Below are 13,290 nucleotides of genomic sequence, written 5' to 3' on the forward strand. Positions count from 1 at the left end.
GAGGATGAGGTGGTGCGGAGCCCCCGACCTGCACTCACCAGTAAACAGCCAGGGACTGATGAAAAATACGGTTTTACTTGAAATTAAATATTATAATTTATGTAACGGAAACAGGCGTGGGACGAGCGTGCAGGATTTATTTTTCTCTGCAACGGAATCGATTTCCAATGTAGCAAAGTACTGTTACTTGAAACAAAATTGTCTTAAGTAAAAGTAAAATTACAGATTTTAAAAAGTACACAAAAAATTACAGTAACAAGGGTAAATCTAATTTGTTACTTTCCACCCCTGCAAACGTACACTGTACCAAATGGTAGAAAAAAGATTTGGTAGTTGGGGACCGCTGATAAATATAATATTATAATATATGTGTTTAAACAATCATAAAACTGCTAAAACTGATCGGGTGCTGATAAATGCGGTGGATGAATTTGATCGTCATTAACATGTTACGCCCTTAAATATTCCTGGTTCGGAGGCCTCGCCCACTTAGGTCAAACAAACATTTTCAATTAAAAAAGAAACTTTGCTGGGATGAAAATCTGTGTCCTCACATCTGAGGTGGAGCAAAACAAAGAAGAACTTTTGAATATGTTAAAACTAGAATTAAAGGAGTTTATAAAACGCTCCGTATAAGAGAATAACGGCACAGGAATGCATCGATAAAAATCCCATAACTAACTCACTTAACCAATTTGTATTTTGTATTTATTCGTTTGAAGGACAATGTACAGTTGCATTAAAATGATGGCTGCATCAGATTCAGCACTATGCTAAATTCCATCTGAATACATTTAACATACACAATTAAAGTTACATAATGAAATTAAAATTATGCAACAAAAGGCAATATACAAATGCAAGTGCAATATACAAATACAAAGTGCAAGTTACAAATAAGTGTGCAATATCATCAAGTTACAGTATTTAGCAGCATTATTAAAATGTATGAAGTGCAACAGTTTGCCTAATGATGGTTTGAATGGAATTTTACTCTTCCACATCCCAGAAGCGTATGCCTGCTATTTGATCAAGACAATTCTTTACATTTAGGTCAAGAAAAAGTGGTTGAGTCAGGCTTACACCTATTAGATTTTTCTGCGCTGCACCAATAATCCACACACTCAGATTTGCGTACATGAGCTCAGACCTGAGATCTGACCGTAGCGTATGCTCACATGGATATGGTCGTACGCCCGTCGTACACACAGATCTGAGCGTTTGAATGGTTGATAAATGAGACCCGCAGTGTGCAAATTACACAAACATATAAAAAATGCACACATCTAACAAGCTAAACTAAAGAACAGAGGGGAAAGCAGGAGATTACAAGTACTCATGTTACTGTAATTGAGTTGCTTTTATGGGTACTTGTTTTTTTTTTTCTAAATCAGTATTTTTACTTGTACTTAAGTATGTTTTAAAAGAAGTAAAATAATTTGTTACATCTTGACATTAAACCATTGCTGAGTAGATTATAATTTATTTGTTTTAAAATTATCAACGAACCAGATAAAAAGTAATGCACCTCGCCAACAGCATTGAATGCCGCGGTTATTTTCTCCGTTTAGAGTTGATAGATTTTGCTATTCTTAGAGCCTGAAAAACGGGCGGGGTGTTCGACAACCCAATCTTAGTGTTTTCTATGTTCATGTGATTATGTTGGTGCATGTCATGTGACAGCATGTGTGTGCAATAGTATGAGTACCACAGTGAAATTCCAAAAGCATTGACAGTTTTGAATTGACAACTCAATACGAAGTGTTGATATTTCCATCCCTAAAATACACAAGCGAGAGCTCCCATCATTAAAACTTTTGACAAAGATAAAACTACAATGCAGTGACGTTACCAAACAAAAATATATGATAGCTCAGCCATCACCCAACTAATACGTGACAAGGTTTCTCCGCCCTATTATCACATGCGTGTGAAACAACAAGACATTTTAACACGTACAGCATCAAATAATTAAATCACTGTCAAACACCTGCAAAACGAATGAAAAAATAAGCTGTAAAAGTGATTAAATGCTTAGTCCATTGGTATCCCTATGTTTTAATTACATGTTGTTTACATGTCAGCCTCTGAACTATTTTCTGCAACTAGAGCAACAGTAGGAGTACAGGAGTACCTGTGTGGTTGACTCCCATTTAGTAGTTTTTTTCTTCTATTTCCAATAAATACGAGTGAGCTTTTTTCCATCGCATTCTATGACTTTATATCAACCATCCTCAGAGATGCGACTACTGGAGTAAAACTAAATAATGAACTCTTTCCTCGTGTGGTTTCATACATATTGTATATCAAGGAATGTATTTGTTAAAATATTTGATAATAAGTTTAATACTCTTCGACATGTTAGTAAGGATTTTGTAGGAAAACATAGGCCATATTATTGTTTTCCCATTATTGCTTATTTATTGAATTTGTCAGTGAGTTGAAAAACTTTCTGGTGGATATGTACAGTAGGGCTGAGATGATGTGCTTCTGTCTCAATTCAATTTCATCATGGTACTTGGGTGACGATTCCATTTATATTCCGATTCTGATTTATTAAGCATTGCGATTCGATTGTAACGATCATCGCAAAATTTAATTTCCTTTACTTTCCTTGTCTAAAAACAAAAGTTGAATCGTACACTTCTAGAAACAATATGTGAGTCATAGTTCCAAAAAAACCACATCACAATTCAGTCGCTCTGACATATATTTTAACTGCACATAAACTTATTATGTACCACGTTTATAACATTAAAGCTCATATCCGGAGTTTCTGAGAAATCTACGTTTATGTATCATTTTTTTTGAAGTGCGAAAAAATACCTAACTAGTCTTTTACTATGGTCTACTACCAGTGGTCATTCATATACATTTATATATATAAGTCCCTCCTTCGTCCGATAGACCCTTATACAATTGATCGCCCAGCCAATACGCTTCGACTTCCTGTTTTTGAGACTGTCAATCAAAGTGAATGCAGAACTGTGCACGGAAACAAGGCCATGCATAACAACAGCAAACAGATAAATATGATTTTGGCATGCAGAAAAGTAGAGGCGTGGCTTCTGGTAGATTGCAGAAGCAGGGGGAGGAAGTGGAGTTGTTTAGGGCGAGACATCGAGACGTTTCTCAGAAACTCTGGATAGCAGCTTGAAGAAATGATTATGGTGATTTTGATTACTTTAATTTTCCTTATCCAAAAACCAAAGTTGGATAATACACCTTATACAATTCAGTCAGTTGATTTGCCAGCTTTTTCAACTGCAGATGAACATGCACAACATGGGGTTAGGGTTAAGGCAGCAAGACCTATGAAGAGGAAATAAAACAAACAAAAAGTAAAATGTCAGCACCAAAAAAAATCTGATATATCGTAAATCAATATTTTTTCCCACCCCTAATGTAAAGTGTCTGAAATAGGATGATAAATGACTTCTTTATGGAGGAAATAACTACACAAAGGTTTCCAAGTACCCCTCAACGTGTTTAAGTAGCGGTCGCTCATCTGTTAGATCAGGTACAGTCTCCCCTTGTTTTTTTAGTGGCTTTCCACTGTCTGTCTTTTACTGCAGACCTACAACATGCTCTAAGGTGGTGCAAGTTTCTTGATGCTGTGATCCTGACCAGGCTTTCCCACTATTTAGCAGAGCACAGTGGATCACTTCCTGTCAATGGTTACAATGTTAATGGCTGTGTGACATATAATTTGGTAATAAAACTTAGTTCATACATAACTTTTTTTTTTTTTTTTTACTTCCAGCTATGAGAAATTAGTGGGCACTGAAACCCTTGTTCAACACTTCACTCAGCCTATTAAATAAAGTCTATAATAGAGATGAACTCCTAAAGCACTTCAAACTTTGAAGCAAAACGTTTAGTTTTTCATGTTAAGAAGGTTTCTGTGAAAATTACATGAATAAGTGACCTTTAACAAGTACTCATCTTACTTCTGAAAACCACTTTAACTCTATCACAGTAAGTCTTTTTGAATAAAAGTAAAAGCATGACAGAAAGCTATGAATGTGCTGCTGTTTGTTTATTCAGGTGCCGCTGATCTGCATTTGAACATTTAACCTTCATTAAAATAAGAGGAGTGGATATAAAAACAACCAAAGAACCCGAATCTGAATAGATTCTCGAGTTAATGTACAGCCTCTGCAATAAAAATCACATCCACTAAAAGCTGAGTGGAGAAAAGCAACAGAGAATTATTACCGCTTTAAAAATACGCTTTGTTCAGCCTTGTTCAGCACTTCACAGACAACTTGAAACTCAGTAACGCTGTAAAGAAAACTAAATCTATCTAATCTAAAGTTAGTTTCAAGTTTTAAACATTTATTTTTGTCTCACTTCTATTGAATTCTTATGAATCAAATGTTGTCCTTCCTCTTTTTAATTTTTGATAAAAAGGTTTGGTGAATAGATTTGGACTTTGGGCGGTTTTCCAAAGCTAGCTGTCAATGTTTAAGCAGAAGCAGTGTTGTTTGCTCATTTTTTGAGCAAGATTATGACCCTCACACCTCCTCATGTCTATGTGTTCAGTCTTTTAGAAATCAAGCACAGAATGAGTAGAATGACCTTCAGCTGGGAGGAGGGGCGGGTGGGCGGGGGGAGTTAACATTTTGAGAACAAACTGAATAAGAGAATTACAAAGACTGGATTTTGGTTAGAGAATCTACCAAAACTTAAGCTATTGTAGAGCATTTACAATCACTACGGTTCAATATCTATAAAAAGTGTCATTTAAAAAAACTTATTTCAATCAAAAATACTTTAAAGCGTCATATTTAAGCTTTTGCATATCATAAACACTCTTGAAAGAACAAATAAGTGTTGTGATATTTCAAATTTCTGTTGTAATGCTGCTTAATCACAAAAAAAATGTAAAGGTTAATTTAAAAAAGAAATGATATCAATAAATAAAAGCAGAAGGGTTGTTAATGCTCAGTAAAGTAAGTAGAAGATGGGATACAAACCTAGAGTTGTCTGTAAAGACCAGCACACCACAGCCATTGAAGAGGCCATTCTCAAACTGTCCAGTGTAGCACATACCGTCACTGAAGGTCAGCTGACCCAGACCATGACGCAATCCTGCAACAACAGCAGAAGTAAGACACTTACTGAAATCTTTTAGCAATGTCACGCTGCATTGAAGGAAACTCAGAACTCTGGATTTTTCAACCTCCTTTTGAAAAAAGTACTTCAGAAGACCACAAATCACACAAACAATAATGCTCTTATTGTAAATACTATCTTGGTCAGTAAACCTTTTCTGACAATGTCAATAAGACAGTTTATGGTGGAGATCAAAACAAACTTTCAATTTCAACTTCTTCTCAAGCAAATGATCTTTGATTTATTGATCTATGAGGCCTGTACTATATCTTTATCTGATAAAAAAAAAAAATGTCTCCAGCAGCTTTAAGGATAAAGTAAACACCAGAGACAAGCTAATACTGTAGCTTGTTAAATGGTTTTGGAATGTCCAGAAGGTTATGTGGTAAGAGGCTCTAGGATTGCAGAGAGGTTGACAGCAGTGCCATGGATACATCATACATAAATTGAAAAGAATGAGGTCACTTCTTCATACTGTCCAATACTTTCAATAGAGTTAAATACAAGAGTATGATAATGTTGCCCCATGTAAGGATGCAACCAATACTACAAGTGTACGAAAATTCCAAAACACTGAGTTATTTCATTTGTGGATAATCAATAGGGGAACCACATCCATTATCATTAACTATCTTTCCAGCATTAGGAGGACATCAGCTGATAGAAACTGGAGAACACTATCCCTTGACCTCTACTAACAGGCCTGGTGGGAATCAGCAGAGTAACTGGATGTTAGGCACATTCGGCCACAGGCTGTGGAGGTCCAGGGTTCCTCAGGGCATAGTGAACAGGACTTGCTAGTTTGCCTATTGGCTTGAAACTAAAAGAGAAGTGAAGGAAACAGCACTTGGCCCAGGAGGAGTCTGAGGAGGGGTTGGATTGTGATGTATCAGTGGAAGTAGCTGCTCAGCAAGGGGTGTAAGGCAGGGGTGGGGCTATAGTGAGTGCTCTCCTTTTGCTCCCAGCTAAAGGAAAAGTAAATTAGGCAGTCCATCTGTCAGGGCTGCTTAGAGTGCTGCTCAGTGCCTAATCCCAGCAGGGTTTTCATTGGAGATTTGGAAAGGATATTTGGCCGGAAACTTCATGTCAATTTCAAAGTCCATCCCTTTCGCTCAATATTCTGTATGGATATGTGTGAAATGCAGTTGTGAGAGTGTGTGTCTGTGTGTGCAAAATGTACTCAAATGAAAACACAGTAAAAAGGAACAACCGCAACAGCAGCTGCCTCGAATTAGGGTGACCAGGGACCTCATTTATGAACGCTGCATACGTACAAAAGAAAGCGTATTGCCACATATAACCAAAGTTTGGGATTCATAAAAAAAAAAAAAAAAAAACCTGGCGAGATAATATTCTCACCTCCAGGCAGCTCTGACCCTGCCGTACGCACAAAATCATAAGAAACGGGAAACTCCGACGCCAACAGGAGAAGGATGAAATTAATGACAGCTCTGTGAAATTAATAGAATTTCTGTGAAATAATTGAACACATTGAACATGTGAAGGATGCATTTTGCATTTATATTAATAATATTTATTGTAATCAAAATCACATGATCATTGCGCAAAACTGCCGATCAATTGGCTGCAACACCTGTAGCTGTTATAAAGTAAAGATGCACAATGGCTTATTTGGCACTGCTGGAAGATGAGGTGCATGGGATACAATGGAGGGAGAGGATCTACAGAGACCAGCAAGATCTGTAAGCAGGACTCCCCCATGAGGACAAGGTGCTTTAATCCCATGTTTTTGGCGCATATACAGTGGGGCAAAAAAGTATTTAGTCAGTCACCAATTGTGCAAGTACTCCCACTTAAAGATGAGAGAGGCCGGTCATTTTCATTATAGGTATACCTCAACTTTGAGAAACAAAATGAGTAGAAAAAAAATCCCATTGTAGGATTTTTAATGAATTTATTGGTAAATCCCTCGGTAAAAGAACTATTTGGTCACCTACAAACAAGCAAGATTTCTGGCTCTCACAAACCTGTAACTTTTTCTTTAAAAGGCTCCTCTGTCCTCCACTTGTTACCTGTATTAATGACACCTGTTTGAACTCGTTATCAGTATAAAAGACACCTGTCCACAACCTCAAACAGTCACACTCCAAACTCCACTATGGCCCAAACCAAAGAGCTGTCAAAGGACACCAGACACAAAATTGTAGACCTGCACCAGGTTGGGAAGACTGAATCTGCAATAGGTAAGCAGCTTGGTTTGAAGAAATCAACTGTGGGAGCAATTATTAGAAAATGGAAGACATACAAGACCACTGATAATATCCCTCGATCTGGGGCTCCACGCAAGATCTCACCCCATGGGGTCAAAATGATCACAAGAACGGTGAGAAAAAATCCCAGAAAGTAACAAAGGCTACCATCTGTAACACACTACGCCGCCAGGGACTCAAAGCCTGCAGTGCCAGACGTGTCCCCCTGCTTAAGCCACCACATGTCCGGGACAGTCTGAAGTTTGCTAGAGAGCATTTGGATGATCCAGAAGAGGATTGGGTGAATGACATATAGTCAGATGAAACCCAAAATGGAACTTTTTGGTAAAAACTCAACTCGTCGTGTTTGAAGGAGAAAGAACACCATACCTACTGTAAAGCATGAGGGTGGTAACATCATACTTTGGGGCTGTTTCTCTGCAAAAGGACCAGTACGACTGATCTGTGTAAAGGAAAGAATGAACGGGGCCATGTATCATGAGATTTTGAGTGAAAACCTCCTTCCATCAGCAAGGTCATTGAAGATGAAACGTGGCTGGTTCTTTCAGAACAACAATGATCCCAAACACACCGCCCGGGCAACGAAGGAGTGGCTTCGTAAGCAGCATTTCAAGGTCCTGGAGTGGCCTAGCCAGTCTCCATATCTCAACCCCATAGAAAATCTTTGGAGGGACTTGAAAGTCCATGTTGCCCAGCAACAGCCCCAAAACATCACTGCTCTAGAGGAGATCTGCATGGAGGAATGGGACAAAATACCAGCAACAGTGTGTGAAAACTTACAGAATGACCTCTGTCATTGCCAACAAAGGGTACTTTACAAAGTATTGACCAAATACATATTTTTCACCATAATTTGCAAATAAGTTCATTAAAAATTCTACAATGTGATTTTCTGGATTTTTTCATAGTTGAGGTATACCTATGATAAAAAATTACAGGCCTCTCTCATCTTTTTAAGTGAGAAAACAAAATACTTGATTGCCCCACTGTATAGTGCATCTGTTTGTGTCCCCCACTTCCGTTACACAGAGGGGATCCCCAATCCCCACTGATCCTACAGCTTTTTGTGAGGCTGAGCTCTGCATGGTGCTTTTTCCTCCACCTGTTGAACAGACGTTCTTCCTATGGAGAGTGATCCACATTTTCTCCTCCGCTTTTATTTGTGATCGTTTATTTTTCACTTGTCACAGTCTGATGAGGCAACACGATCTGTACACACTTCCTGGTTTTTATCATACGCCAGCTGAAGTGTGCTTACCTAGGCACACTTTTATAAATGAGGCCCCAGATGTCTCGATTTACCTGGGCCAGTCCTGGCTTTCAGAGTTATGTGCAATTAAACCAATGAAAAAGCTCAAAAGTCTTCCACAAGTTTGAAACTTGATGCTGATTGGTCGATGGCATTGACAATATTATTTGTTGGTTCCTCTCACGCTTTCTCCTTCAACATGCCAAAAAGAAAAAATAGTTTTTTGATTATTCAAAACAGTTTTATGTTAACTTAAAATGGCCATTTTTAATTTGGTTCAGCCATTGCAATAAGACATTTTATCCAAAAGGAAGAAAAAAATTACAAATAAAAGTATTTGGAAAAAGTTTTTTTTTTTTCAAAATCTGTCATCTTCTTTGGAAAATGTCCTTGTGAGTTTTAAAAATCTGGTTGCCCTAGCTCAAATGTAACCTTCATCTTATAGGGAATGTAACAGTCAGAGGCCTGAAAGTCACAGATTACCTGCTGAATCATGTTAATGTGTCATCTGATAAAACCATTAAGAGTCTTGTATCCAGCAGTGTACAGTATGTATGAGGTTATCTGCTAATACCACTGACTGCTATGAAACCAGTAGTTGCTGTACTTTTGAAGGTGGAGATTATCAGTGACCTGTTGTAAGAAGGGACTGTAATTTAATCTCATGTAGGGTCACGGTCTCCAAGTATTTACGGTTTAGCTAAATTCCTCCAGCTTTCAGGTCAATCAATAGCGGTAATGTCGAGATGGTAAATGAACATGTGGGCAAAGTACAGCAGCAAATGGCTTCTGGTTGTTCCTGGGCCTATTGTGGATGTGCCCAAGCAGCTTCCTGTAACCCGATAGCCCCCGGGCCTGTCTTCAACCAGCGCAGCGCTGAATTATTCATGTGACACTGAAGACCTCTTGTCTGACACACACCTACATGTTTGTGTGCAAACAGTGACTTTGAATGCACTGACGGAAAGACACGGTGCATGTCACACACTGGGTCTATGTTTATAACAACACTTTTCAGTACCCACAGGAACTATTTTCACACACTTACACGTAGCACTGTGCAAAATCAATAGTGTCAAAAAAAAAAGTAATTCCAAATTCGAACATTAAGTGCAATCACACATGACTTTGTAAAAAGTGCTGTAGGCAGAAATATGTTGTATGTACCACAGTAAATCACAGTGGAACGTCAGTGTTTGTAAAGGTAAGAAAAACAGCTGTAATGTTAATAAACAGTACAATAATGTCAAGAAAAGGTGAGATTATCAAACTGTCATAAACACTAAGCGGTTTTTACATGAAATGTTTTGCATTTTAATGTTGCTATTTTACAGTTCTCTTATGGTAAAAGTTATTGCTCGTCCTAAACTATATAGTGTATTTGGCAAGTAGAAGGATATCTGGTAATATCAGCCAGCATTGGCCTAAAAGTGCGGTATCATATCTGAATATATCTGTTTTGATATTCCAATCATTTTTGGAAAACAAACTTATGCTGCCTTATTCTGGCAGTTCATATCACTGACCAGTTACTGAGTTTTTATTCATAGCTTTATCTTAAAACTTTGGTCTTGTCTTTGTGATTCAGTGTCCAATGCTAGTAGCTAAAAGTGGTAGCAGCTGAAGTGATTAGGATTTTTCCATAATGCATTCGTTTCACCTTTTCTGCATTAGGAGTTGTAATGGTTGTGGTAAAAATAACATCTAACTGTAAGTCGTTCATTTTCTGTGTTGACTGTACCTGTGTAAATGCTTACTAGGGTCAGACATTACACTGAGTTCATGATACAATAGATGATTATGGGCTTATGATCTCTATACAATAAACACTGCAGTTGGAAAAATAACAATGCATTTTATTTGACTTTAACTCTGGACATACTGTACTTACATACTTACTCAATAGGACTCAACTCAATATGAAAAAGAAAAGCAAACAATAACAATTTGGTCTGTAGTAGATTTTGGGGATCGTTTCAATATCGCAATATCTTGTCGCATGATATATCATGTACCTTTAATGGTAACTTATCATTCTGTAAAGATTAAATCTTATAGACCAGCCAGTGTTACAGTAGCTATATTCATACGGGCAAAGCTACTTTCATAAGCCGAGGATTGTTCTATATAGGTTAACATTGTTTCTTTTTGACCACATTTTTTAGCACATTAACGTTAATAATATGGCTGATAGTTAGCTGTGTATGTCACCTGTTTAATTTGGCTACAGTGAATATTCATTTACATTGTTTAAACGTGTGTTTTCTGGGTGTTTTATAGAAAATGACTTTAAGTGGAAGGCAATAAAGAAGTCAACCCAGCATGAAGGATCTCATTTGCTATCTGACAAACTTAACAGAAAAAAATGATGTGACGTAGAATTAATTTGTGGGAGGGGTAGCCTGTGTATATCAGTAGGCTATTGGAAGTGGAAATTAGTTGTTGGACAATATTGGCATATCAGATAATGACAAAAAATAGTACTAGACATCCCTAATTAATTAGATCATGACTGGAATTAAAATCTCAAAATCAAGTGTGGTATAGAGATTGACCATCCCCACTGACCAAAAACTTTCATTTAAGTTTACCCAAATTCATTCAAAAAAATAAAATTCCTAATATAATGTACATAATATACAAATATTTTAAGTGCCAAAAACACAGTGACTAGGAAATGATAAAAACATTCAAAGGTTCACAAAATAACACCAAGTAAAAAAGTTTAGGACAGTAAAGGACATTTGACCATCCTGCTTCCCGTAGCAGCTCAGAGCTTTGTTTGTTTACAACATGCACCGCGGGCGCTCCGTAGGCTCATAAGTCTGTTATTTGTAGTGATGCACCGAGAAAACTGACTGGAACAGAGAACGAGCCAACACCGCGCTCAGTGTGGTGGATTGAACGGTGTTGTGATAATCTACTCCCCACCTCCCTTCCCTGTGACAAAATCGACATCCATCACGGGAGCACATGGGAGACCGTGTGCTCAGCAAAGGTGGAGTTATGTTGTTAGAGACGTTAAATGCCATAATCTCTCCATATGAATCCTTTTATTCTCTCCTACCTGTTGTTTAACTTAGTGATTTACAATTGACAGCAAGTCTGTCCATCCATGTTAAAGTGTGTCTCACATATGAAAGCACATGAATCCAGTGTTGTATGATATATCATCAGAATCAGAATCAGAAATGTTTTTAATGGCCATGTACAGTTTTAGGGACAGTACAAGGAATTTGTCTTGGTAGTTGGTGCACAAAACAAACAACAACAAAAAAAGAAAGAAAAAAAACAAAGAACAACCGAGCAACAATAATAATAATAATAATAATGATAAATATAAAGGATGAGGGATAAATAAAGGATAGATAGAGAATAAAGGATAAATAGGATAAATATAAATATATATATATATATATACAGTGCAGCAGATAATGTCATCATGGAGGTGGTGATCGGGTGGGGGGGGTTCAGTGGGTGACTTGGGGTGTGTTCATGTGGATGGTGGCAGAGGGAAAGAAGCTGTTTTTGTGTCTGGAGGTTCTGGTCCTGATGCAGAACATAATAAATAATAACACTGCTTAATTTTAGCAACTGTATTCTCTCATTCTGGGGCTGAACATTTCAAGCTGCATTTTGCATACTTTTTGGCAGGTCCATAATGCAGCTTTCAAAACATTACAGAAATGATAATAAAATCCATTGGTACATTCGTTTCATTCCTTATTTGTGAAGTGAAACTCGAGTCGTATACATTTAATTTTTATTTTTTATTTTTTTGCTGTTTATTGATCTAGTCCCACTCTTCACATTTTAGTAAAAGTATTTAAATTTTACGTATTTAGTTGTAAAATGTCAGATATACTGGCCTCTAAGGGTTGAACGCCAGCTATTACAATTGAATTTTGCTATTGGCTGAAAAGGATTCTTTAAATTCTCCTGCATCATCAACTTTCACTGTTGGTACTGCCCCTCCTATCAAAGCTGAGAGGAAGGAGGAAGGTTTCCTCCAATCACAGCCCTCTGGGAGCATTGATTGACAGACAATGAGGAAGTCCACTGTGTTCTGTGTGTGGTGGTGTTTTTGACTCTGTGCTTCTATAAAGAGCAGATTCTGTGCTTATCAGAGGTTCATCAAGCTATGAGTGTATTTACAGACATCTACGCTATGAGTGTATTCCTGTCTGTCTCTGCATGTGTGCCTGGATGCAAATGTGAAGAAGAGATGGTAAATAAAAGCCTAAAGCACTGATTACTGCTTGATTTAAAACTAGACGATAACTTAGTCCTGAGGGGTATTCCATAAAGGAAGGTGAACAAACTCTGAGTCTATCCATAAACTCTGGGTCACCATGGGAAACTCTGGGTATCTGATTCCATTACAGCTGGTATGAAGTGGGTCAATCAACCCTGAGTATGTAAACCTTGGGTTACTTACGTGCACGCGCGTGATAAAAAGCCATCATCAATGGATCAAAGATGACTTGAGCTGCCATGACAACCACCCGGAAAATAGTGATTTATTCACCGTAATGGGTGAAATAAGCCTGTATTAAGAGGAATATGAGCCTGTTCTAAAGGTGTGTTCATTCTTCAGTGACTATAGTGGTTTAAATCACCCATAATTAGTCACACTTTTTGGTCGCTTCATCACTTTATCGCTTCAGTGACGTGACGAGCGGTGAATAATAT

General features: G+C 37.6%; 1 protein-coding gene across 1 annotated transcript in view; it reads right to left on the reverse strand.

Moving 5' to 3' along the window:
* The window catches only part of LOC114464850 (MORN repeat-containing protein 4-like), a 35,134-nt gene that overhangs the window by 11,607 nt on the left and 10,237 nt on the right, over positions 1 to 13,290 (reverse strand). Inside the window, exon 3 of the mRNA XM_028449473.1 lies at positions 4,980 to 5,094. Within this exon, the coding sequence (XP_028305274.1) occupies positions 4,980 to 5,094 (115 nt within the window). The remainder of the gene's footprint in view (positions 1 to 4,979; positions 5,095 to 13,290) is intronic.

Source organism: Gouania willdenowi, chromosome 1 (genome assembly GCF_900634775.1).
Source record: "Gouania willdenowi chromosome 1, fGouWil2.1, whole genome shotgun sequence".
NCBI classification, from domain to species: domain Eukaryota; kingdom Metazoa; phylum Chordata; class Actinopteri; order Blenniiformes; family Gobiesocidae; genus Gouania; species Gouania willdenowi.